General features: G+C 48.7%; 1 protein-coding gene across 1 annotated transcript in view; it reads left to right on the top strand.

The window, feature by feature from the left end:
* The window catches only part of LOC145351367 (transmembrane protein 132D-like), a 57,420-nt gene that overhangs the window by 6,641 nt on the left and 23,904 nt on the right, over positions 1-26,875 (top strand). The window contains exons 2-7 of the mRNA XM_080200980.1: positions 11,633-12,120; positions 13,113-13,483; positions 14,541-14,687; positions 20,204-20,402; positions 23,750-23,893; positions 25,071-25,276. Coding sequence (XP_080057106.1) covers positions 11,633-12,120; positions 13,113-13,483; positions 14,541-14,687; positions 20,204-20,402; positions 23,750-23,893; positions 25,071-25,276 — 1,555 coding nt within the window. The remainder of the gene's footprint in view (positions 1-11,632; positions 12,121-13,112; positions 13,484-14,540; positions 14,688-20,203; positions 20,403-23,749; positions 23,894-25,070; positions 25,277-26,875) is intronic.

Here is a 26,875-nt window from a genome sequence, read left to right as displayed (position 1 = left end):
CCGGAACTGTGCACAGTGACTCCCAGTGTGATACGGAGACCGGAACTGTGCACAGTGACTCCCAGTGTGATACGGAGACTGGAACTGTGCACAGTGACTCCCAGTGTGATACGGAGACCGGAACTGTGCACAGTGACTCCCAGTGTGATACGGAGACTGGAACTGTGCACAGTGACTCCCAGTGTGATACGGAGACCGGAACTGTGCACAGTGACTCCCAGTGTGATATGGAGACCGGAACTGTGCACAGTGACTCCCAGTGTGATACGGAGACTGGAACTGTGCATAGTGACCCCTCTGACTGGTAAGAAGATGGGCAAGAAGTGTAATTGAAATGACAGACTGTCCATACAGAGCGTAGGAGTCAGGATTAATTGGTGAGACTGGATGCTGTATCAGAATGCTGTGCTGTACAAAACTAAAGTCAAGGAATGTGTTTGTCTGCTGTAATTGGAATGGTGTCATGGCTGCATAAATCCCCTGAGTGCCTACTCTTTGCAGGACTGTTACTGCTAAACTCTTGATAACTCATCAGCTTGGGCCACAGCTGGGATATTCTCTGCAATTCTGGACACCACACTTCAGGACAGATGTCAAGGCTTTGGAGAGGGAACAAGAGGAGATTTATAATAATGGATCAGGGACCGAGGGACTTCAGTGAATATCGGAGAGCAGGTGGGATCGCTCTCCTTGGAGCAGAGATAGTGGCTTTCAAGCTCATGAGGCTTTTTGAGAGAGTAAATCAGGAGGAGATGTTTCCAATGGCAGGCAAGCCAGTCAACTCAGATTCTTGCTGAATATGTTGTTGATGTAGCGATAGGTTGGAAAGTAAGTTGTGAAGAGGACAAGGAATCTGCACTGAGACATAAAACAAGTTAAGCAACGGGCAAACATTTCATAGAATCATACAGTGCAGAAGGAGGCCATTTGGCCCATTGAGTCTGCACTGACCACATGATGTGGAATGCACTGCAGAGTGGAATTGTATTCAATCCTAACTTTCCAGAGGGATTAATGAGGAATCCCTGAAGGAAAATGTTATGGCCCAAAGGGGAAAGGGTAGAAGAGAGTGCGACTAATCGGCTAGTCAGCTTCTTTAGAAAACGGGCACATTGTGTGGGAGTGGCCACCCTCTGTATTATCAGATACCAACCTGTGACAGGTCCTCATGCTCTGCTATGTCCAGCAGAGTTACAACAGACTCCTGCACTGATTAACCTTAAGCAGAAGGCTTGCACCAGGCGAGGCAACTTTGGGCAAATTTTAAACAGATCAGTAGACTCTGTCCTCTGGCTTTGCTGCAGTCTTGGACGTCATACAAAAATCTGTATATCTAACCACCCTGCAGAACCTGTCCTGGAGTGTTTGATGGGGGACAGTGTAGAGGGAGCTTTACTCTGTATCTAACCCTGTGCTGTATCTGTCCTGGGAGTGTTTGATGGGGGACAGTGTAGAGGGAGCTTTACTCTGTATCTAACCCGTTCTGTACCTGTCCTGGGAGTGTTTGATGGGGGGACAGTGTAGAGGGAGCTTTACCCTGTATCTAACCCGTTCTGTATCTGTCCTGGGAGTGTTTGATGGGGGACAGTGTAGAGGGAGCTTTACTCTGTACCTAACCCTGTGCTGTACCTGTCCTGGGAGTGTTTGATGGGGACAGTGTAGAGGGAGCTTTACCCTGTATCTAACCCATTCTGTACCTGTCCTGGGAGTGTTTGATGGGGACAGTGTAGAGGGGGTTTTATTCTGTAGCTAACCCCGTGCTGTACCTGTCCTGGGAGTATTTGAAAGGAACAGCGTAAAGGGAGTTTTAAGTTTAAATTTATTTATTAGTGTCACGAGTAGGCTTACATTAACACTGTAAGGAAGTTTTTGTGAAAATCCCCTAGTCACCACACTCTGCACCTGTTTGGGTACACTGAGGGGGAATTTAGCACGGCCAGTGCACCTAACCTGCACGCCTTTCGGACTGTGGGAGATAACCCACACAGACACAGGGAGAACGCGCAGATTTTGCACAGACAGTGACCCAAGCTAGGAATCGAATCAGCGTCCCTGGGAGTGTCTGATGGGGGATAAGGTAGGGGGAGCTTTACAACACCCATCCTGGTGTGTCGATACAGCAGGGGATTGAGCCTGGACCTATTTTGCGGGCTGTATGTGCCTGTGTGTGTACAGCTCACGTTGGAAAGGGATGTGGCCCTTGAGCTTCCAGTCAATTGTGATGGCTTAATATTGAATCTAGGACATGTGTAAACTAAGACAGGAGTGTTGATGATGTGTGGTAATGTGGGCCTTTATCTGGCTGGCTCTCCTCACTAATCTATTGATGAAATATTTAACAGCCTGTCAGACACGTTAATCGATAGCAAAGCCTCAGCAGCTGGTGCCCAGCCTCTCTGCTCTCTGTCTCTGAGAGAGCTGTTTGGCTTGTTGGGATCTCTCGGGGGATGATGTGATTTTAGTGACTTTTCCTCAGCAGCTGGTGGAAGTGGGCAGGTGTCCGGTTACTCTGTTTCCCCACCCCCTCCCTGGTCTCCCCTGAGGAGGTTGTGTTGTGAGGGGAAAGCCTCACTCAGTTCCACAGTACCTGCCCCTCGCTGCTTCCCTTCATCATAGCTCAGGGATGGTCAGTGGAGTAGGTGGTGGTTAACGTTGCATCTTGTCTGTTTGAATGGTCCCCTGGACAGCCTTTCAGAACCTTCCTCAGCTTTCTAACGTGTACCATATTCCATTCACCCGTCACCCAGGGGCTCAATGACCTCCACAGGCACCTGGTCCAACTAACCTCTCACTTTTCAAACTCTTATCCTTTCAAATCCTGACAACCCTCCCTAGCCCAGGAACCTCTTCCAGCTCCTACACCCCTCCTTATCGGTGTATCCTTGTCCAGCCCCTACAATCCTCCCTATCTCTGTAAGCTCCTCCAGCCCCTACAACCCTCCCTATCTCTGTAACCGCCTCCAGCCCCTACAACCCTCCCTATCTCTGTAACCTCCTCCAGCCCCTACAACCCTCCCTATCTCTGTAACCTCCTCCAGACCCTACAACCCTCCCTATCTCTGTAACCTGCTCCAGCCCCTAGAACCCTCCCTATCTCTGTAACCGCCTCCAGCCCCTAGAACCCTCCCTATCTCTGTAACCTCCTCCAGCCCCTACAACCCTCCCTATCTCCGTAACCTCCTCCAACCCCTACAATCCTCCCTATCTCTGTAACCTGCTCCAGCCCCTAGAACCCTCCCTATCTCTGTAACCTCCTCCAGCCCCTACAACCCTCCCTATCTCTGTAACCTCCTCCAGCCCCTACAACCCTCCCTATCTCTGTAACCGCCTCCAGCCCCTACAACCCTCCCTATCTCTGTAACCTCCTCCAGCCCCTACAATCCTCCCTATCTCTGTAACCTCCTCCAGACCCTACAACCCTCCCTATCTCTGTAACCTCCTCCAGCCCCTACAACCCTCCCTCTCTCTGTACCCTCCTCCAGCCCCTACATTCCTATCTCTGTAACCTGCTCCAGCCCCTACAGCCCTTCCTGTCTTGTAACCTCCTCCAGCCCCTCCACCCGCCATCCTTGTCTGACTATCTGTCTGTTTCTCTCTGTAGTGTGATTCTGTTTCTGCCACCCCCTCTTTGCTCTGGCCTTGTGCCTCGTGGAAACATAGAAAATTGGATTAGGCCATTCAGCCCTGCGATCCTCCGATGCCATTTATTATGATCCTGCTGATCATCCAACTCAGTAACCTGTTCCCACTTTCCCCTTGATCCCTTTAGCCCCAAGATATCTAAGTTCTTCGCAAAATCACACAATGTTTTGATCGCAACTATTTTTTGTGGCAATGAATTCTACACACTTATATCAAAATTTCTCCTCACCTCAGTTCTAAAAGATTCAAACTCTGACCCCTAGTTCTGGACTCCCCCACCATCAGGAACATTCTTTCTGAATCTGCCCTGTCTAAGCCTGTTAGAATTTTATAAGTTCCTATGAGATCCCCTTTCACTCTTCAGTGAATATAATCCTAACTAACTCAATATCTCCTCATATATCATAAGAAGATAAGAAATAGGAGCAGGTGTAGGCCATCTAGCCCTTCGAGCCTGCCCCGCCATTCAATAAGATCATGGCTGATCTGTCGTGGCTCAGTTCCACATTCCCGCCCTCTCTCCATAACCCTTAATCCCCTCTCTTATCAAAAACCCATCAACCCGCATCTTAAAAATATTTAGCGAGGCAGCCTCCACCACTTCAACGGGCAGAGAATTCCAGAGATTCACCACCCTTTGAGTGAAGAAGTTCCTCCTCAACTCCGTTCTAAACCGCCCCCCCTTTATCTTGAGGCTGTGCCCCCTAGTCCTACTGTCTTTTTTGAGCGGGAAGAGTCTCTCCACCTCTATCCTATCCATCCCATTCATCATCTTATACGTCTCAATGAGATCTCCCCTCATTCTTCTAAACTCCAACGAGTACAAGCCTAGTTTATTCAGCCTCTCCTCATAGCTCAACCCATAATCCCATAAATAATCTGATGTACCTTTGCTGCAGTCCCTCTACAGCCAGAATATCTTTCCTTGTATAAGGAGAGACTAAAACTGCAATTTTTAAAAATTCATTCATGGGACATGGGTGTCGTTAGCGGGCCAGCATTTATTGCCCATCCTTAGTTGTCCTTGAGAAGGTGGTGGTGAGCTGCCTCCTTGAATCACTGCAGTCCATGTTCTGTGGGTTGCCCTACAATACCTTAGGGAGGGAATTCTGGGATTTTGATCCAGTGTCTGTGAAGGAATTAGATTTCCAAGTCAGGATGGTGAGTGGCTTGGAGAGGAACTTGCAGATGATGGTGTTCCCATGTATCTGCTGCTCTTGCTCTTCCAGATGGAAGTGGTTGTGGGTTTGGAAGGTGCTATCGAAGGATTTTGGTGAATTGCTGTGGTACATCTTGTAGATAGTACACACTGCTGCTACTGTGCGTCGATGTTGGAGGGATTCCGTGTTTGTAGACGTGGTGCTAATCAAGTGGGCTGCTTTATCCTGGATGATATTGAGCTTCTTGAGTGTTGTTGGAGCTGCACCCATCCAGGCAAGTGGGGAATATTCCATCACACTCCTGATTTGTGCCTTGTAGATGGTGGATAGATTTGGTCAGTTAGGAGGTGAGTTACGCGCTGCAGTATTCCTAGCCTCTGACTTGCTGTTGTAGCCACTGTGTTTATGTGGTGGTGAGTCCTGATGTGGAGATGCTGGCGTTGGATTGGGGTGTGTACAGTAAGAAGTCTCACAACTCCAGGTTAAAGTCTAATGGTTTATTTGGTAGCACGAGCTTTTGAAGTGCTGCTCCTTCAGCAGGTGAGTCCTGTTGAGTTTCTGGTCAATGATAACCCCAAGGATGTTGACGGGGGTGGGGGGGATTCAGTGATGGCTGCACCATTAATGTCAAGGGGCAGTGGTTAGAGTGTTTCCTCACAGCTCACCGTTCCATCCAATTTTGTGTCATTTGCAAATTTGAAGATAATACATTCAGTTCCCTTCATCTAAATCATATATATATATAATAGCTAGGGTTCACGCACTGATCCCTGCTGTGCTCCACTAGTCACTGCTTGCCATTCGGGAAATGACCTGTTTATTCCAACTCTGTGTTTCCTGGCTGCCATTCAGTTTTCTACCCATTGCAATACACTACACCCAATCCCATATGCTTAACTTTACATGCTAGTCACTATGTGGATCTTTGTCAGAAGCCTTCTGAAAGTCCAAATAAACCACATCGCCTGGCTCCCCCTCATCAACTTTACTCGTTACATCCTCGAAGAGTTCCAGTAGATTTGTCAAGCATGATTTCCCTTTCATAAATCCATGCTGACTCTGTCTGTTTACCAAATGCTCTGCTATAGAATCTTTGTAAGAAGTCTCTCAACATCAGGTTAAAATCCAACAGGTTTATTTGGTAGCAAAAGCTATTAGCTTTCAAAGCGCTGCTTCTTCATCATCGCCTGATGAAGAAGCAACACTCTGAAAGCAAGTGGCTTTTGCTCCCAAATAAACCTGTTGGATTTTAACCTGGTATTGTGAGACTTCTTACTGTGTTTACCTCAGTCCAATGCCAACAACTCCACATCATAAAATCTTTGATAATGTATTCTAGAATTCTCCCCCCTAGCAACTTCCCCTGTACCGACGTCAGGCTCACTGGTCTATAGTCCCCTGTTTCCTCCCTACCTCAGTTTTTAAATAATGGGTTTACATTAGCCACCCTCCAATCCATATTAACTGTTCCAGAGTCTTTAGAATCTTGGAAGATGACCAATACATCCACTATTTCTCGGGCCACTTCATTAAGTACTCTGGGATGTAAATTATTAAGCTCTGGAGATTTATTAGCCTTCAATCCTATTAACTTCCCCAATACCATTTATCTAATAATACTGTGGAAAAAAACCATTTGTTTCACTAATGGCCTTTAGGGAAGGAATCTTCTGTCCTTACCCAGTCTGGCCTACATGTGACTCCAGAGCTACAGCAATGTGGTTGACTCTTAACTGCCCTCTGAACAAAGGATGGGCAGTAAATGCTGGCCAACCACTGACATCCATGTCCCACCAATGAATAAAAACAAACTGATCTCCTTCAGTTCCTCCCTCGTACTAAACCCTGTGTTCTCCAGCATTTTTATTTGTGTTCTTTGTGAAGACGGAACCAAAGTATATATTCAATTGGTCAGCCATTTCTTTGTTCCCCATTATAAATTCCCCGGTTTCTGAATGTACGGGACCTATATTTGTCTTCACCAATCTTTTTCTCGTCACATACGTGTAGAAACAGTCACAGTTTTTGTGTTCCCCACTACTTACTTTTATACCCTATTTTCTGCTTCTTAATCAGTTCCTTGGTCCTCCTTTGCTGAATTCTAAACAGCTCCCAATCCTCAGGTCTGTTGTTTTTCTTGGCCAATTTGTGTGCCTTGAATGCCTTTAATTTTGGCAAGGTGTAAAAGTAATAGAGTTGTTGTGGTGGGAGATTTTTAACTTCCCCCTAAATTGACTGGGAGTCACAGTGCTAGGGGCATAGATGGGGCAGAGTTTGTAAGGACCATCCAGGAGGGCTCTTGAAACAGTATGTAGATAGTCCAACCAGGGAAGGGGCTGTACTTGACCTGGTATTGGGGAATAACCCTGGCCAAGTGGCCGGTGTTTCAGTAGGGGAGCAATTCGGGAACAGTGACCACAATTCTGTAAGCTTTAAGATGGAGAAAGATAAGTGTAGTCCTCAAGTTAAGGTGCTAAATTGGGGGGAGGCTAATCACAGCAATATTCCTTGAGTGTTTGCCAATGCCTTTCCACCATCATTCCTTTAGGTAATGTTTCCCAATCTATCATTGGCAACTCATGCCTCATATTATCGTAGTTTTCCTTTATTAAGACTCAGCGCCCTAGTCTCAGAATCAACTACTTCACTCTCCATCTTGATTTAAAAATTCTACCATATTATGGTTGCTCATCCCCAAGGGGTCTCTTACAATGAGACTGACAATTGTTCCTTTCTCAGTACACAATATCTAGTCTAGAATGGCCTGCTCTCGAGTTGGTTCCTCAATGTATTGATCCAGAAAACCATCCCGTTTCCGTTCCAGGAATGCCTCCTGTATGTTATTGAGACTACTTTGATTTGTCCAATTTATATGTGGATTAAAATCACCCATAATTACAGATATTCCTTTATCACGTGTAACTCTGATTTCCTGTTTAATGTCATTACCAACCTCACCACTACAGTTTGGCTGTCTATATACACGGCACAGTGGTTAGCACTGCTGCCTCACAGCCCCAGGGACCCGGGTTTGATTCCTGCCTTGGGTCACTGTGTGGAGTTTGCACGTTCTCCCCGTGTCTGCATGGGTTTCTTCCGGGTGCTCTGGTTTCTTCCCACAGTCCGAAAGATATGCAGGTTAGATGGATTGGCCATGTTAAATTGTCCTTTTGTGTCAGTGGGACTAGCTAGTGTAAATACATAGGGTTACGGGGATAGGGCCTGGGGGGACTGTGGTTGGTGCAGATTCGATGGGCCAAAGGGCTTCTTTCTGTACTGAAGAGATTTTGATTCCAATGTGTTTTGCCCTTTGGTATTTCTTAGTTCTACCCGTATAGATGCCACATCATTGGAGCTGATATCTTCCCTCACATTAGTTTCCACTTTAACCAGGACTATAACTCCACCACCTTTATTCTTTCTGTCTGTCTCTCCTAAACATTCAATACACCTGGGTGTTCAGATCCCATTCTTGGTCACCGAGCCACCATATCTCCGTGATTCCCACTATATCATCTATTTGCAAGACTAATTTATCCACTTCTCTGGCTTTTTTTTTCTCCTCCTATCACTTATCTTATTCCCCTTTCTGTCTCAGGTTTTCGTCCTTGAATCCCCCAAACCCCCCTCCGCTCTTCCCCCCCCTGCTCTTCCCCCCCCTGCTCTTCCCCCCCCTGCTCTTCCCCCCCCTGCTCTTCCCCCCCCTGCTCTTCCCCCCCCTGCTCTTCCCCCCCCTGCTCTTCCCCCCCTGCTCTTCCCCCCCTGCTCTTCCCCCCCTGCTCTTCCCCCCCTGCTCTTCCCCCCCTGCTCTTCCCCCCCCTGCTCTTCCCCCCCCTGCTCTTCCCCCCCCTGCTCTTCCCCCCCCTGCTCTTCCCCCCCCTGCTCTTCCCCCCCCTGCTCTTCCCCCCCCTGCTCTTCCCCCCCCTGCTCTTCCCCCCCCTGCTCTTCCCCCCCCTGCTCTTCCCCCCCCTGCTCTTCCCCCCCCTGCTCTTCCCCCCCTGCTCTTCCCCCCCCTGCTCTTCCCCCCCCTGCTCTTCCCCCCCCTGCTCTTCCCCCCCCTGCTCTTCCCCCCCCCCGCTCTTCCCCCCCCGCTCTTCCCCCCCCCCACTCTTCCCCCCCCCGCTCTTCCCCCCCCCCGCTCTTCCCCCCGCTCTTCCCCCCCGCTCTTCCCCCCCGCTCTTCCCCCCCCCCGCTCTTCCCCCCCCTGCTCTTCCCCCCCGCTCCCCCCCCCCCCGCTCTCCCCCGCCCCCCCCCGCTCTCCCCCCCCCCCCGCTCTCCCCCCCGCTCTCCCCCCCCCGCTCTCCCCCCCCCGCTCTCCCCCCCCGGCTCTTTCCCCCCCGCTCTTTCCCCCCCCCACTCTTCCCCCCCCCACTCTTCCCCCCCCCGCTCTTCCCCCCCCCCGCTCTTCCCCCCCCCGCTCTTCCCCCCCCCCGCTCTTCCCCCCCCTGCTCTTCCCCCCGCTCTTCCCCCCCCGCTCTTCCCCCCTCCGCTCTTCCCCCCCTCTCTCTCTTTCCCTCCCTCCCCCACTCTCTCTCCCTCCGCCCTCTTCCACCCTCCCAAGAATTTCACTGTCTGTCTTCCTCTCTCCAGTCTTACCCCCCTCCCCATCCCTCTCTTTCTGTGCATCTCACAACCTCTCTCTGGTCTCTCTCTCTCTCTTTCACTCTACCTGTCTCTTTCTTTCTCTCACTCTCTCTTTCTCAACTGTACAGCCTCTCTTTCTCTCCCCCCCGCTCTCTCTTTCAATCTCACTTTCTCACAACTGTACAGCCTCCCTCTCTCTCCCAGCCCATCCTCCCCATTGTCTGGGTATCAGATGCGTGCTAACAGATTGATGGATGTCGGGCAGGGAGCATCTGTCCCATTAAGTAATCCCATCAACTGTACTTCCTAACAAGTAATCCCAGGAGGGAAATCAGGAGGAGGAACTGGAGCCAGGAAACGGGGAACAAAGAAATAACCTGAGAGAAATAGGGAAAGAGAGAGAGAGAGAAGGGGTGGTGGGGGAGACAAGAGAGGGGGTGGAATGGGAGGAATAGGGGGGAGAGGGAGGGAAAGAGGGTGTAAAAGGAAATGAAATATCACATTTTACATCTTCAGAACGCCCCAGAGCAGGGCAGGCGATGATTTTGACGATGTGTAATCTCTGTGAGAAACCTGGGTGGGGATTCTCTGACCCCTCCATAGCTGGGACTCTCCAGCCCCGCTGCAGTGAATGTAGTTATGGCTGAGTGCCAAATTCTCCGCTCCAACTGGCAGCAGTGGCGGGACATGAACAGCCGGAGAATCCGGCTCCCCATTTTTCCTGGTCTGTCCGAATGATTGTTATCTCTGATACTGGGCAGCATTCCAAAAAAATCACCTCTGTTCCCTGTCTACAGCCAAGTGTGCAGAACTGACCACCATGTTCTAGCTGAGGTCAGATTTTGATTAGGGTGAAGGTCCACCTTGTTGTCTAACGAGGGGCATACACATGGTGGGTCATGCGTGGGCTGCTCTTGGATGTTTCAAGAGTAGCCTAGTACTTCGCGTTGTTTGTGTACGCTTAAACTGGACCAGCAGATGGGCACCGCGACAGCTCAGTGACTATCACTGCTAGCTGTGCAGGTACATGGATTTGGGCCAGTGACTGTGGGAGTTTGCGCATTCTCCCTGTGGTTGCGTGGGTTTCCTCCGGGCGCTCCGGTTTCCTCCCACACCCCAAAGATGTGCCCTTAGGCTGATTGGTGTAACAAATTGTCTCTAAATTATTCTCCCCTTAATCTGGTTTCCAGTGGGGGTACCATAAGCATAGACATGGGTCAAGGGTGGAGGAGGAAAAACACATTGTTAAGATGGCAGTGCAGGCTTGTTGGGCCGAAGGGCATGTTTCCCGTGCTGTGTTGTTGTTTGTTCTTTGTTTTGGGAAGATGAAGTACTGGAAGGATTTGGGATTTTGTGTCACAAGTTGAGAGAAGATAGAGTGCCTCTGCCCTCTTGTTATTTTTGTACAGTGCAGCTCAAGTGACTTGAATCTTATTGGATTGATGTTACAAGGGAGTGTAGTCCACTAGAATGTGCCCCGGATGTAAAGACAGTCCCGTAGCAACTTTAAACAAGGCCACAAAGCAACTCCAATGTGCCCAGGCTGGATTTCGTAGACGTGCGTCCCTCAGTGCTGAACTAAGCAGCGGACACAGCACAGCAGCGCCCCCCCCCCACCCTCCCAGAAAACAAGGCACTGGCCACTGCATTCTGGGGTCTTGATCTGATTTATTTAAAATTGTCACATGTATTGGGATACAGTGAAAAGTATTGTTTCTTGCGCGCTATACAGACAAAATATACCATTCATAGAGAAGGAAAGGGGAGGGTGCAGAATGTAGTGTTACAGTCATAGCTAGGGTGTAGAGAAAGATCAACTTAATGCGAAGTAGGAATAAGTTGGAAGAGAGAATGTCCTGAGTGCATGGGATCCTTAATCTTACTGGCTACTTTGCCGAGGCAGCAGGAAGTGTAGACAGAGTCAATGGATGGGAGGCTGGTTTGCGTGATAGATTGGGCTACTTTTACCACCCTTTGTAGTTTTTTGCAATCTTGGGCAGAGCAGGAGCCATACCAAGCTGTGATACAACCAGAAATAATGCTTTCTATGCTACATCTGTGAAAGTTGGTGAGAGTCATTGCAGACATGCCAAATTTCCTTAGCCTTCTGAAAAGTAGAGGCGTTGGTGGTAGAATCTGCAATGGTAGAGCATGGATGGGGTGTAGATGGAAGAGTGAATGAGTGCAGAGGTTAGACATTGGCAAAAGAAATTAGGTACTTCTGACTCAATTTCTTGCCCTTCCAGCACTCCAGCCCTCTGTGATTGTGGCATTTCCAGATAGTCAAGCAACGCCTTCGGTCCCTCTCTACTTTCCTGTCGACTATATGGTCCTGGGCACTCAGGAGTCCTTCTTCCTGAAGCAGGTGGATGGGGAGTTGAGCTGGAACGCCAGCCTGAGGATCAACAGCCAAGCCTTCCTACTTTCCCAGGTCAAATCTTTGCCAGTGGTCAAGGCCTCCCATGGCCCATTCTCTGTCCAGCAGGTGCTGTCTGGCCCACCTGCTGAGGCCTTGCCAAGCCGATTGGAGGACGGAGCCCACCCCAACCCCAGCTGGAGGATCCGGGCCCACGTGGTGGAAGGGAAGGTCCACGCCGGTTGGCCAAAGGCCCAGGTTTTATTCCATGTGTTGGGACGTGACTGGAACATACTCGACGATCAGGAAAACCTGCCCTGTGTGAGCCTGCACGCATTCCGAGAGAGGCAGGAGGTCAGAGGTGACTGCCAGTTAAAGGTCAGTCAGGGTTGTCCACTTTCCTGTTGGGGATGGGCTGGAAAGGAGAGTAAATGGCAGAGTCTGGCTGAGGGCCAGTACCTCGCCCTCAGAGAACTGGGATCAAATCCAGCCTCAGAGATGGGGATGCTTGTACCTGTCCTGGGAGTGCTTGATGGGGACAGTTAGAGGGAGCTTTGCTCTGTATCTAACCCTGTGTTATACCTTTCCTGGGAATGCTTGATGGGGACAGTGTAGAGGGAGCTTTACTCTGTATCTAACCCCGTGCTGTACCTGTCCTGGGAGTGTTTGATGGGGACAGTGTAGAGGGAGCTTTACTCTGTATCTAACCCCGTGCTGTCCCTGTCCTGGGAGTGTTTGATGGGGGGACAGTGTAGAGGGAGCTTTACTCTGTATCTAACCCCGTGCTGTACCTGTCCTGGGAGTGTTTGATGGGGACAGTGTAGAGGGAGCTTTACTCTGTATCTAACCCCGTGCTGTACCTGTCCTGGGAGTGTTTGATGGGGACAGTGTAGAGGGAGCTTTACTCTGTATCTAACCCCGTGCTGTACCTGTCCTGGGAGTGTTTGATGGGGGGACAGTGTAGAGAGAGCTTTACTCTGTATCTAACCCCGTGCTGTACCTGTCCTGGGAATGTTTGATGGGGACAGTGTAGAGGGAGCTTTACTCTGTATCTAACCCCGTGCTGTACCTGTCCTGGGAGTGTTTGATGGGGGGACAGTGTAGAGGGAGCTTTACTCTGTATCTAACCCCGTGCTGTACCTGTCCTGGGAGTGTTTGATTGGGACAGTGTAGAGGGAGCTTTACTCTGTATCTAACCCCGTGCTGTACCTGTCCTGGGAGTGTTTGATGGGGACAGTGTAGAGGGAGCTTTACTCTGTATCTAACCCCATGTTGTACCTGTCCTGGAATTGTTTGAAGGGGGATGGTGTAGGGAGCTTTAAACCGAGTATTGTTGGTGTTGTGTTATTTCTCTCTCGATTTTTCTCTAGGGTCCGCTGGGAATCTGCGTTGCCAGCCTCGAGTTGCCTGTTGGGTGGTTTCCGCCCTCGGGTCGATCAGGTAGACGACGCAGGGGGGGAGTGCCGGGGATCACTCGGGAGAGCAGCATGGAGCTGTATTTCAGAACGCTCCAGCCTGCGGACTGTGGAAGAGTGCGGTTTGATGAATCAGACAGGGTTAGCCAGGAGGAGCTGGAATCTGTGGGTCGATTGGTGCTCCTGACACTGCCAGCTGAGCAGGAGGCCAGGCTGGATGCCAACGTGCTGCTCCGACTGCCCACCAGGAGCCTGCGGCCGGGAGAGACGGTGGGCGTCGCCTTGGCAATCATGACAAACATCTCGGCGGACGAGGTGGTGATCAGGTAAGACTGGTAAGGGTAGACAACAAGTTATTGCTGAGGTTGGGTGTGTTGTATTGGCTGGAGGCGAGTGGGACTTGAGGATGGCATGGCGGAGGTTAATATGGTGATGGGAATGGCTGACCTTGCCAGATGTTTGTGTTGCAAAGTTGGTGTTTGAAGAATTATTTTAAAAAATGATGAAAATGTTCTGGGGAAAAAAGCATTGCATGGTCCCTTTCAAAGGTAGCGTTTGCTCTGTGCTTAGAAAGTTCTAAAAAAGATGTCAGTGCATATGGCGCCAGTACACAGAGTGAAACATTGTGTCAAAGGCCAAACAGTAGTGTTGCCAAGACAATGGGCTGTTTCTTGAATTTTAGCCGATCAGTTTAAATTAGGCACTTAGGTACCAAGCACCTGTTAGATTTGAAATTGATATTTTGGTAACCTGAGAACCAATCATATTGTGGGAAATATTGATATGTCATCAGGAGTATAAGAGCCGGCGGGCAATGGCATAAACTGGGAAAGCACCTATCACTGCTGTCAGCTCTGATAGAGAGAACTGCCGGCTCTCATGGCCTCATTTATGTCTTAAAAGAAAGCTTCATCTCGACAGTGAAGAAAGCAAAGAAGAAAGAAAGCAGAATACTTCGGAAGACGCCAAACGTCGTCGTAATTTGGAGAGTGACTAAATTCTATTTTTAATAAATGGAAAGTGTATTTATCTAACCAGCATTCTATTAGAATAGTGTTTTATTTGGTTTGTTAATAGTTTAGTTAACCTGTTTATTGTTAGTTAGAGAAAGTGTTATTTGTTGAATTTTTTTTCGGGTGTCATGGAGTTATTTTGATTTAACCACTCGAAGTTGCTGACGAGCAGGTCATACCACTTCACAGACACTTTACAGATTATAAGGTGAGGTACTCCTTCTTGGGTGTTTCAGCCTTGGTTCTCGGCGGGGTAGGGGGAAGAGGAATCCATCTGTTTTATTACACCTCCCTATGACCATCCCCCCCCCCCCCCCCCCCGTCTTCACCAGTAAAACTTGTTTGCCCTTCCTCCTTTTGCCTTGGTCAGGGCCAAGCTGAAGAAGGGTGTGAAGATTGTGTCTGTTCACCCCAACGTTCCAGAGATGTGGAATGTCGAGTTACAGCATTCGCATGGATCCAAGCACCGTATTGCCACAATTACCTGCACCAGGAGCCACACCCTGAAGGGCTGGAGGTAAGGGGGGCAGGGGGGAAAGAGTTTGAATCAGAGAGAGGGAGTTTGGCACTCTCTGACCTGGGAGCTGCCTGATGGGGTAGGGGCAATGTTCAGTGTAAATGCCACTACAGTGCCAGGGACCCAGGTTCAAACCCCAGCTTGGGTCACTGTCTGTGAGGAGTCTGCATGTTCTCCCCGTGTTTGCGTGGATTTCCTCCGCGTACTCTGGTTTCCTCCCACGCTCCAAATGACGTGCTGGTTAGGTGCATTGAGCATACTAAATTCCCCCTCAGTGTATCCGGACAGGTATGGGAGTGTGGCGACTAGGGGACTTTCACAGTAACTTCATTGCAATGTTAATAAAAGTCTACTTGTGACACTGATAAATAAACTTTAAACTTTACTGGACTGCACCATAAGCAGCCAAGGCAGATTTCATTTGCCTACATTCCTCATCTGTCTTCAGAGGATTTGCAGTGTAACTGTTTCACTGAAATAGCTCTGCTAATGTATCAGTGACATCAGTAATCATGTATGTCATACTCGGAAGAGATGTTAGAATACTGGATTCGGGAGAGTGTGACATTAGTGTACCTATCAGAAAGGTTTTGTCTTAAACATGCTTTCTGCAGCTCATAGGTTCAGTGATGTCATTGTTGCTAGGCTGACACAGATGAGTCTTTTATTCCTATTTCAATAGCTTAACTTGTTGTAGTTTATGTTTTCTCTGGGATTAGTTTTACGATTCTGCCTTGATGGGAAATAAGGTCATGCGTTTTCATAGAATCATAGAACCCTACAGTGCAGAAAGAGGCCCTTTGGCCCATCTAGTCTGCACCAGTCACAATCCCAACCAGGTCCTACCCCCATATCCCTACACATTTACCCACTAATCCCTCTAACCTATGCATCCCAGGACACTAAGGGGCAATTTTAGCGTGACAATCAACCTAACCCGCACATCTTTGGACTGTGGGAGGAAACCGGAGCACCCGGAGGAAACTCACGCAGACACGAGGAGAACGTGTAAGCTCCACACAGACAGTGACCCAAGTTTGGAATCAAACCCAAGTCCCTGGTGCTGTGAGGCAGCAGTGCTAACCACTGTGCCGCTCCAAAGGGGTGAGTTACTCCACAGGATTCGTAACCTCTGACCTGCTCTGGTAGCCACTGTGTTTATGTGGCTGGATCCAGTTGAGTTTCAGGTCAATGATGACCCCCGCCCTCCCTCCCACCTCCCCCCCAGGATGCTGATAGTGGGGGATTCAGTGATGGTAATGCATTGAATGTTATTACAACTTGTTGGAAAAATTCAGGGTGCGGGATGTGGGTGTCACTGGATAGGCCAGCACTTATTGTCCATCCCTAATTGACTTTGAGAAGCACAGTCAAGGATGAAGACAAGAGTATTTATGAGCTTGTCAAATCGAGACGGGAGATGAAATTACAGATTCTTGGAGAAGTAAATGGTCTCAGATTATTGATCAGTTGCAATGCAAATAGAAAGGTTTTGACTTTAACATTACAACTGACGCAGGAGCTGACTAGCTGATCATCTGGACTGGCTTCAGCCAATGTCCCTTCATCAATAGAATCTCTACAGTGCAGGAGGAGGCCATTCCCACCCAGGCCCTATTCCCACAGCCCCATGCATTTATCCTAGCTGGTCCCCCTGACATTAAGGGACAATTTAGCATGGCCAATCCACCTAACCCCCACAACTTTGGACACTAAGCGGCAGTTTAGCATGGCCAGTCCACCTACACATCTTTGGACTGTAGGGGGAAACCAGAGCATCCAGAGGAAACCCATGCAGACATGGGGAGAAATGTGTTATCTCCGCGCAGACAGTGACCCAAGCCAGGAATCGAACCTGGCGCTGTGAGGCAGCAGGGCTAACCACCATGTGACCCCACCGATATCCAATTGCAAAGTCCAGATGGCTCTAATCTTCCAATAAAAAGCAAACTAAAGTCTTCTATGTGGAGCGGCACGCACTGTGAATCCTGTCTGTTCACAATCAACACACCTTCTTATTGTGTGGCAATGTTGACTTGCTCCTGCGAACTCTTAAATAAATACATGATGACAACTCTATGCCTTTCGTGGAATGAACTTCGAGATTTAGCTGTGGATTTCCAGCCTGCAACATCCCAGTGGGACATCAGTTGCCAGACGATCTTTTAAATTCGATTTCAGTGCTAAGAGTTGTGGCAGGGCAGCACAGTGGTGAGCACTGCTGCCTCTCAGTGCCCGGAACCCAGGTTCAGTCCTGGCCTCGGATCACTGTCTGTGTGGAGTTTGCACACTCTCCCTGTGTCTGCATGGGTTTTCTCTGGGTGATCCAGTTTCCTCCCACAGTCAAAAGATGTGTGGGTTAGTGGATTGACCATGCTAAATTGCTCCTTAATGTCCAAAGGTGTGTAACTTAGGTGGATTGGCCATGCTAAATTGCCCCTTAGTGTCAGGGGACTAGCTAGGGTAAATGCATGGGGTTATGGGGATAGGGCCTGGGTGGGATTGTGGTCGATGCAGACTCAATGGGCCTTCTGCACTGTAGGATTCTATGATTTCTATGAATTCATCCTGCCCTGGGTTAAGGTGGAAGCCGAAATGTAGAGGCTGCTGGCTAATCTGCCCGCTTGCCAGCCATAACCCAGACAGTTACAGAAAATTGGCCCCTTTGATGGGGTAAATTGCCCTCTTGATTGTTGGCGGACTTGCTTCTGACTCTCGCACGCACCCACAGGCTGGAATATTGCTCAAGCACATGATGGCTTTGGGATACGTGTCCAATTCTGCTGATACGATTTAATAAGCTACCAGTTCGGGTGTGCTGTCACTCGAGCAATGTAACATCTGGCCATTAGTTTCATGTTGTTAAGAAGCTAATAGAATACTTTGGGGGAGGGGTAGTAGAATGGGTTAATAGAATCGAAATACAAATTAGTGAAGTAGACCATGATGTATCAATGACATCAGTATTCATGTGCTAGACACTCTGAGGATGGGGCACAGGTTATGAACAATGTATAATTTTTAAGTTGAATTTGGTTTTGAAGGAAGGGTTTCAGTTTCACTGAGGTTTTGTTTCTGGACCTTGGTGCTGGGATTCTGGACAGAACTGGTGGTTAATAGTGTTTCAGATCTTCTGGACTTGCTCGTGTATGTCTGCATTTATAATGATGTTTTGCAACCCCTGAAGTTGAAGAGGTGGGTTAAAAGGGCTTGAAAGTTTAGTGAACTTGGGGAAAAAAATTTAGTAGAAAAGCCTTACTGTTGTGGGGTGACATTGATCCAGTAACACAGATATAGAAATGACAAGAGTTAAGGTGGGGGTGGGCTTTAGTGTGTGTCTGTGTGAGAAGACAGGAATTTTAAACCCTTCTAAAGCCTTTGACAAGGTACCTCGTGGTACGAAAGATGAAGTTACACAGGATCAGAGGTGAGCTGATGAGATGGATACAGAACTGGCTTGGCCTGGAATAGTTTACCCAAGTCCAACGCCAGCATCTCTGCATTTTGGCCGTAGAAACAGAGCATAGCAGTACAGGGATGCTTTTCTGAATGGAGGGCTGTGATTAGTGGTGTTCCACAAGGATCGGTGCTGGGACCTTTGTTGTTCATAGTATATATCAATAATTTGGAGGAAAATCTAGCTGGTCTGATTAGTAAGTTTGCAGATGACACAAAAATTGGTGGAGTTGTGGATAGTGAAGAGGATTGTCAGAGGATATAGCAAGATGTAGATTATTTGGAGACTTGGATGGGGAGATAGCAGAAGGTCCAATGCATGTAGGAATTATACAGTAAATGGTAGAACCCTAGTAGGAGTATTGACAGGCAGAGAGATCTGGGCATACGTGTCCACAGATCACTGAAAGTAGCAACGCAGGTGGATAAGGTAGTCAAGAAGGTATACAGCATGCTTCATTGGTCAGGGCATTAAGTAGAAAAATTGGCAGGTCATGCTGCAGCTGTACATAACCTTAGTTAGGAATGCTGTGTACAATTCTGGTTGCCACACTACCAAAAGAGTTTAGATGCTTTGGAGAGGGTACAGAAAAGGTTAACCAGGATGTTGCCTGGTCTGGAGGGTATTAGCTACGAGGAGAGGTTGGAAAAACATGGTTTGTTTTCACTGGAACAATGGAGGTTGAGGGGCGACCTAATAGAAGTCTACAAGGCTTTTCCGACAATTTACAATGGTTTCACGATCATCAGTAGATTCTTAAGTCCAGAAATTTTTTTCATTGAATTCAAATTCTACCATCTGCTGTGGGGAATTCGAACCCGGGTCTCCCAGGCCCTGGGTCTCTGGATAACTGGTACAGTGACAATACCACTATGCCACTGCCTCCCCTTTAAGATATGCCATAAAACCTCTTTGACCAAGCTTTCAGTCATCTGGCCTTGGACTTCCTAATGGACATGGGATTTCCTTATCTATATCAACAAGACATGATCAGTAAGTTTGCAGATGACACTAAAATAGGTGGTTTTGTGGACAGTGAGGAAGATTATCAAAAATTGCAGCAAGATCTTGATCAGCTGGGAAAGTGGGCCGAAAAATGGCGAATGGAGTTCAATACAGATAAGTGTGAGGTGTTGCATTTTGGAAAGTCAAATCAAGGTAGGACTTTGAATGGTAGGAGCTTAGGGAGTATCGTGGAACAGAGGGACCTTGGAGTTCAGGTGCATGGTTCTCTAAAGGTGGAGTCACAGTTAGATAAGGCAGTGAAGAAGGGTTTTGGCATGCTGGCCTTAATCAGTCAGGGCACTGAGTATAGAAGTTGGGAAGTTATGTTGCAATTGTACAGGACATTGATCTGGCTACACCTGGAGTATTCAGTTTTGGCCACCTTGCTATGGAAAAGATGTTATTAAACTGGAGAGATACAGGAGATTTCCAAGGATGTTGCCAGGTCTCAATGGAGTGAGTTATAGGGAGAAATTGGACAGGCGAAGACTTTTTTCTTAGGAGATTGGGGAAACTGAAGGGTGATCTTACAGAGGTTTATAAGATCATGAGAGGCATGGATAGGGTGAATGCACTCAGTTTTTTTCCCAGGGTTGGGGAATCAAGAACTAGAGAGCATAGGTTTGAGTTAAAAGGGGAAAAAATTAATGGGAACCTGAGGAGCAATGTTTTTATAGAGGGTGGTGCATCTGTGGAATGAGCTGTCAGAGGAAATGGTTGAGGCTGGTACATTGACAACATTTAAAGGATATTTGGACAGATACATGGACAGGAAAGATTTAGAGGGATATAGGCCAAATGCAGGCAAATTGGGTTAGCTGAGGTGAGCTTTTTGGTCAGCATGGACCAGTTTATCTGAAGGCCCTGTCTCCGTGCCATAGATTTTATGATTCTACGTGACTTGGTGTCATAATTTGTCCATAATGCCCCTGTGAACTTCCTTGGGACGTTTTAGGACTTTCGTATAAGTATTAAAAATCTTAGCTGTTGTTGTACCTGTCTCTCTGCACTCGTATCCCTCAGTCTACCCCCTCTTTCTCACTCTGTTTTCCAGCAACAGCGCTGGATTGGATTCCCGGGATATTGCGTGGCTGGAGCTGGAGATGGAGGAGTTTACTGGCGAAGTGGTGACACGGCGCATTGCCTGGCAGGTGGAGTACGGGGACAGGAGGGCCATTCTGGACCGCAACAGGACCATCACCGAGCTCATGGTTACCCAGCGAGACATCCAGGGGCTGGTCCCACTCGCCATGGTAATGGGGGAGGCTGGGAATGGAACGCCTTTCTTCGAGGTTACAAACCCTCCCTGTGTCCTGAGCCGGGAGGGTGACCCCAGAGAGAGAGCTGAACCTGGGGGACGTTCTCTCGGGATCCAGCCACCTTGCTGTCAGCGGCTGGCAATGTGTGAGAAGCGCGGACACGCGATCTGCGCTTGGATCCAGTCAACCAGGCAACACACACCAAGGAATCGGGCAGCATTCAGCCCGTGACACTTCCTTTCAGTCAGTGCACCCCCTTTAGCACTATTGCCTCACAGCACCAGGGACCCGGGTTCGATTCCACCTTGGATCACTGTCTGTGTGGAGACTGTACATTCTCCCCGTGTCTGCATGGGTTTCCTCCAGGTGCTCTGGTTCCCTCCCACAGTCCAAACATGTGTAGATTAGTCGGATTGACCATACTAAATTGCCCCTTAGTGTCAAGGGGACTAGCTAGGGTAAATGCATAGGGTTATGGGGATAGGGCCTGAGTGGGATTATGGTCGGTGCAGACTTGATGGGCCGAATGGCAGCTTCCCGCACTGTAGGATTCTATGGTTCTATGATTTTCACTCCCTCACTTCCTCTTCCTTCCCCTCTCTCTTCTCTTCCTCCTGTCCCCCCCACCGCTCCTCCTCCCCGCCCCCACTCCTCCTCCCCCCAACCACGATTTGCTCCACTCTCCTCACCATCTTACTTTGAATCCGACTTTCTTTCTGGAAATGAACCCAGGTCCTGGCGCTGAGGCAGTAGTGCTAACTACTGCACCACCACAATATAGACTGGATTACTCAAATTGGCAAGGATAGCCTGCAGGGAGAGTTCACAGAATGTACTGTTTTTTGGAGCAAGTATGTAACCAGTTGCCACTTGAATGGTCTTGTTGAATCTGCTTGTAGTATGTGGATCATTTCAACGTGCTGCATTTCATTATCCCCCTCTGGCGATACCTTCAATCAGTCTTCCTTTTGGTCCAACCTACGCGTAGAAACAATTTCTCCTCCATTACCTTGATCAAAACCCCTCGATTCGAAACCTTGCCCATCTCTGCTCAAAGGAGAGCCACACCAACTATCCTTGTCTCTCCACATGGACTGAAGTTGCTAAAATCAAAACATAGACCATAGGAATAAGAGGAGGCCCTTCGGCCCCTCGAGCCTGCTCCCCCATTCAGTAGGTGGATTGGATATGCCCTTAGTGTCCCAAGATGAGACGGGATTGACATTGGATGACATGGCACAGTGGTTAGCACTGCTGCCTCACAATGCCAGGGATCCGGGTTCAATTCCCGGCTTGGGTCACTGTCTGTGTGAAGTTTGCATGTTCTCCCCGTGTCTGCATGGGTTTCCTCTAAGCGCTCAGGTTTCCTCCCACAGTCCAAAGACGTGATGGTTAGGTGCATTGGCCATGCTAAAGTCTCCCTCAGTACCCAAACAGGTGCCAAAGTGTATCAACTGGGGGATTTTCACAGTAACTTCAATGCAGTGTTAATGTAAGCATGCTTGTGACTGATAAATAAAACAAAACATACAAATGTGTGGGATTAGAGGGATAGGGTGCGGGAAGAGAGCCTGGGAAAATTAGTCTGAGAGAGTCAGTGCAGGCCAAATGGCCTCTTCTACACTATAGGCATTCTATGATTCCGTGACGAGGAGCATGGCTGATCCGATATTCCTCAAGTTCACCCTTGATTCCCTTAATCAAGATTCCCTTGATCAAGAATCTGTCTATCTTAGCCTTAGATATATACATAGATTCTGCCCCACAGCTCTCTGTGTCAATGAGTTCCAAAGACTCTCAGCCCTCAGAGAGAAGTTGTTCCTCCTCATCTGAGTCTTAAGTTGTTGCCCCTTTATTCTGAGACTCTGCCCTCTGGTCTCAGACTCTCACATTAGAGAAACGGCCTCTCAGCATTGACCCTGTCAATCTGTGTTCCTGTGTGAATCCTGTATGTTCGAATGGGGCCTGTAAATTCCCTGCTTTCTCAGATTTGGGGCTGACACCAATAATGTGCTGGGGAATCTCTCTCTGGGACTTTTCCAGGTAATCATTTACCCAGCAATTGCCCAGAAGGGCTAACTTCCCCTGGACGGTTGTGCTGAGCCGGGAACCATCTGACAGAAGCAGGTTTTACACCAATAGTTGCTTTGAAACAGTTAAAAGAATTAAAAGCACTCCTAACTTCAGAGTGAGTATTTTAATAATCCAGTCCAAGCCCCCACAAGAGACACAGACCTCCTCCACCCCCTCCCCCGACAATATTTCCCACTAAAGTACACTAATCCCATTTTCCCACACTTGTCCCATATCCTTGAATTCAAGTGCTCATCCAAATATTTTTGAAAGGTTGTGAGGTTTCTGGTCTCCACTACCTTCCCAGGCAGTGCATTCCAGATTCCCACCACCCTCTGAGTGAAAAGGTTTTTTTTCTCAAATCCCCTCTGAATTACCTACCCCTCACCCGAAAACTATGCCCCATTGTGATTGACCCCTCAGCCAAGGGGAGCCGCTGCTTCCTATTTACTCTGTCCATCCCCCTCATAATCTTACGTACCTCAATCATGTTCCCCTCAGCCTTCTCTGCTCTGGAGAAAACAATCCCAGCCTATCCAGTCTCTCCTTATAGCTCAAATGCTCCATCCCAGGCAGCATCCTGGTGAATCTCTTCGTATGTTGTACCTTAATTGATAAGGAGGCAGGTGTAGGAGAGATGAGGAGGTTACAGGACCTTCTGCAGCCTCTATAACCCTCTGAGATCTCTGATTCTCCCAATTCTGGCCCCTTGCAGGTCACTGGTTTTATCAGTCCATCACTGGCCACCATCTCTTTAGTGGCCCCCAGCTCACCCTGTCTGTGTTATCTGTCCTGACCAAGATCCTTCAGTGCCACGCACTCAGTCTTCCAAATTCTACATGCATTGCCGCACAAAATAATTCAAAAGGGATGAAGCACTTCAATAAATCTAGCTTCACATTTCAGTATTGGGCAGCATGATGGCACAGTGGTTAGCACTGCTGCCTCACAGCACCTGGGACCTGCGCTTGATTCCCGGCTTGGGTCACTATCTGGAGTTTCTCCCTGTGTCTGCGTGGGTTTCCTCCCGGTGCTCCGGTTTCCTCCCACTGTCCAAAGCTGCTCAGGTTAGGTAGCTAACCTAAATTGACCCTAGTTTTGGGGGGATTAGCACAGTAAGCATGTGGGGTTAAGGGGATAGGGCCTGGGTAGATTGTGGTCGGTGCCACCTCGATGAATTGTCTCCTTCTGCACTGCAGGGATTCTGTGATTGATTCAAACCCTGATATTGTGCCTTAATCTTTCTCCTGTTCTTGACTCTGCAACAGGAAGGGGAGGTCCTGAACATGGCCATCCTGACTGGGCGTTTGGTCACGGTGCCCATTAAAGCTGTAACAGTGGATGGCAGTGGTCTGGTGACAGATGTGACAGAGTTTGTGGAATGTACATCGGAGGACAGAAATATTGTTAAGGTGAGCCCCACTGTTAATGGTCAGGCACTGCCGTGGAGATTCAGTATGCACACAGCTCACGTTCTTGCCCAGCCCAGTGATTCACTCTGGGGTGGCACGGTGGCACAATGGTTAGTGCTGCTGCCTCACAGCACCAGGTTCGATGCCTGGCTTGGGTCACTGTCTGAGTAGAATCTGCATGTTCTTCCCATGTCTGCGTAACCTCCTCCAGCCCCTAAACGCTCCCTATCTGTGTAACCCCTTACAGTTCTCACACCCTATCTCTGAAACCTCCTCCAGCCCCGACACACCTCCCTATCCCTGTAACCCCCTCCAGGCTCTGCAATCCTCACTATATCCATAGCCTCCTCCAGCCTTATAAACCTTCCCTATCTCTGTAACCTCCTCCAGCCCTTACACCCCTCCCTATCTCTGTAACTGCCCCCAGCCCCTGTATCCTTCCCTATCTCTGTAACCTCCTCCAGCCCTTACACCCCTCCCCATCTCTGTAACTGCCCCCAGCCCCTGTACCCTTCCCTATCTCTGTAACCACCTCCAGCCCTTACACCCCTCCCCATCTCTGTAACCTCCTCCAGTTCCTGAAATCTTTGTGCTCCTTTCATTCCGGTCTCTTGGGTTGGGTTTATTTTGATCTTGGTCACTCTGCTGTTTGACGCTGTGTTTCCATTTACCCGAGCAGTAATGTCTGGAATTTCCTTCCTTAACCTCTCTGCGTCACTCACCACCTTTAAGACATCATAGAATCAGACAATCATTGAATCGCTACAGTGCAGAAAGAGGCCATTCAGCCCATCAAGTCTGCACTGACCACAATCCCATCCAGGCCCTATCCCCGTAACCCCACATATTTACTCTGCTAACTCCCCCAATACTAGAGTTAATTTAGCATGGCCAATCCACCCAACCTGGGCATCTTTCAGATTGTGGGAGGAAACCCATGCAGACACAGGGAGAATGTGCAAACTCCACACAGACAGTGACCCAAGGCAGGAATTGAACCCAGGTCCCTGGCGCTGTGAGGCAGCAGTGCTAACCACTGTGCCACCATGCTGCCCTCCTTGAAACTCCCTCTGATTGAAGCTTTGATTGCCATATCTTGTGCTTTGTTATAATGATGGCCCTGGGGATGTGTTACTGCATTTAAAGGTGCTATATAAATGCACCCTGTTATTATTAGGTCTCCAAAGGCTGTGACTACATCTACGTGGATGGGAAAGAGACCAGAGGGCGGCAGGGCATGCGGGTGGATCTCTCGTACGAGCGTCTGCGTGCCACGCTCCACCTCACTGTCTGGGTACCCAAGCTTCCACTGAAGGTGCAACTCTCTGACTCCCAGCTCAGCCAGGTCAAAGGTTGGCGGGTTCCTATCCAATCCGAGACAAGGTAAGGATAATTGGTACCTGCACATTCCATCCGTGTTAACCTTGCTTCCTGCTGTCATGCAAATGATTGTGAAGAATTTCCATCTTTTTAAATGTCTATGTCAACATTTACACTGCAAAACATTAAGTAGATGTTTGTATATATTCAGAGATGGATACGATAGTGTCGTTGTTATGTTACTTGAAATATTTTTTATATTCATTCATTCATGGAACATGGTGCGATGCTGGCTGGCCAGCATTTATTACCCATCCCTATTTGTCTGAGGGCAATTGCGAGTCAACCACATTGCTGTGGCTCTGGAGTCACATGTAGGCCAGACCGGGGTAAGGACAGCAGATTTCCTTCCCGAAAGGAACCAGATGGGTTTTTCCGACAATGGTTTCATAGTAGCAGTAGATTCTCAAATCCAGATATCTTTTATTGAACTCAAATTCCACCATCTGCTGTGGCAGGATTTGAACCCGGGTCCCCAGAACATTAGCTGAGTTTCTGGATTAACAGTCTAGCGACAATACCACTAGACCATCGCCTCCTGGAACAACCATGCAGAGGCATGAGTTCAAATCCCCCCCAAGGTGGCTGTGGACATTAAATTTGGTGCATGGATGAAGTGCATCTCAGTAACGGTGACCACACAATTGTCAGACTGTGGTTAAACACCAACTGATTCACTGACATCTGCCTGGGAACAAACTCTGCCGACTGGTCTTGGTCAGGGCTGGATGTGAGTCCAAACCCGCAACAATGTGACTGAATAGGAAGGTGCACTCTGGAGTATTCTGGAAACTTCTCAAGATTGTATTCAAGAGGACAGATCATTGCACCCTCCTTAACTGGGCAGCTAGAGATGGGCAGTGAATACCGGCCTCGCCAACAATGAATGAATAAAAACGCACCTCCAGCTGGATACCATCCCTTTCCTGTTGGGTGTTGACAGTTCCTGTCCTCCAAGGAATCTGCTCCCTCCGCTCTCAAACCAACTCTCTTTCCAAAATCTCCCTCGGTCTTGTTCCTCAAGTGTACACAATGACAAGGCAAAGTTGCAGATAACACAGGAGGAAACTTGCAGTTGATGGTGGGCTCTTTGTGATCTCAGGACACCTCACTCAAAATGATCCAAGTAGATTTGAAGTGAGGTCATTGTGGTAACGTGCAAAACCGGGCAGCCAGTTTCCACACAGCAAAACCCCACAAACAGCAGCAGGATAAACTACTTTTCTTTGCTCCACCTCCATTCACTTTCTTCATCTCCTCCCTTTCTTGCGTTGTTTTTCTGGACACGAACGATCCATTTTGCCCACCAGTGTTTCTGCTGCACAAAACTCTCCTCCAGCCTCAAATCCCTCTCTTCATCAGCTCCGTGCTGGTGTTTTGGCTACACATGAGCTTCTCCCACTCCGTTTCCTCTATTCCACTTCATCCACATCTCACCCCATCCACGGCACAGTGGTTAGCACTGCTGCTTCACAGTGCCAGGTAGCTGGGTTTGATTCCCAGCTTGGGTCACTGCCTGTCTGCATGGGTTTCCTCAGGGTGCTCCGGTTTCCTCCCACAGTCTGAAAGACGTGCTGGTTACGTGCAATGACCTGAACAGGT

Source organism: Carcharhinus amblyrhynchos, chromosome 13 (genome assembly GCF_965287045.1).
Source record: "Carcharhinus amblyrhynchos chromosome 13, sCarAmb.v2.hapA, whole genome shotgun sequence".
In the NCBI taxonomy this organism is placed as follows: domain Eukaryota; kingdom Metazoa; phylum Chordata; class Chondrichthyes; order Carcharhiniformes; family Carcharhinidae; genus Carcharhinus; species Carcharhinus amblyrhynchos.
Note: the sequence above shows the minus strand (reverse complement) of the source record. Positions and strands in the feature narration are given on the sequence as shown.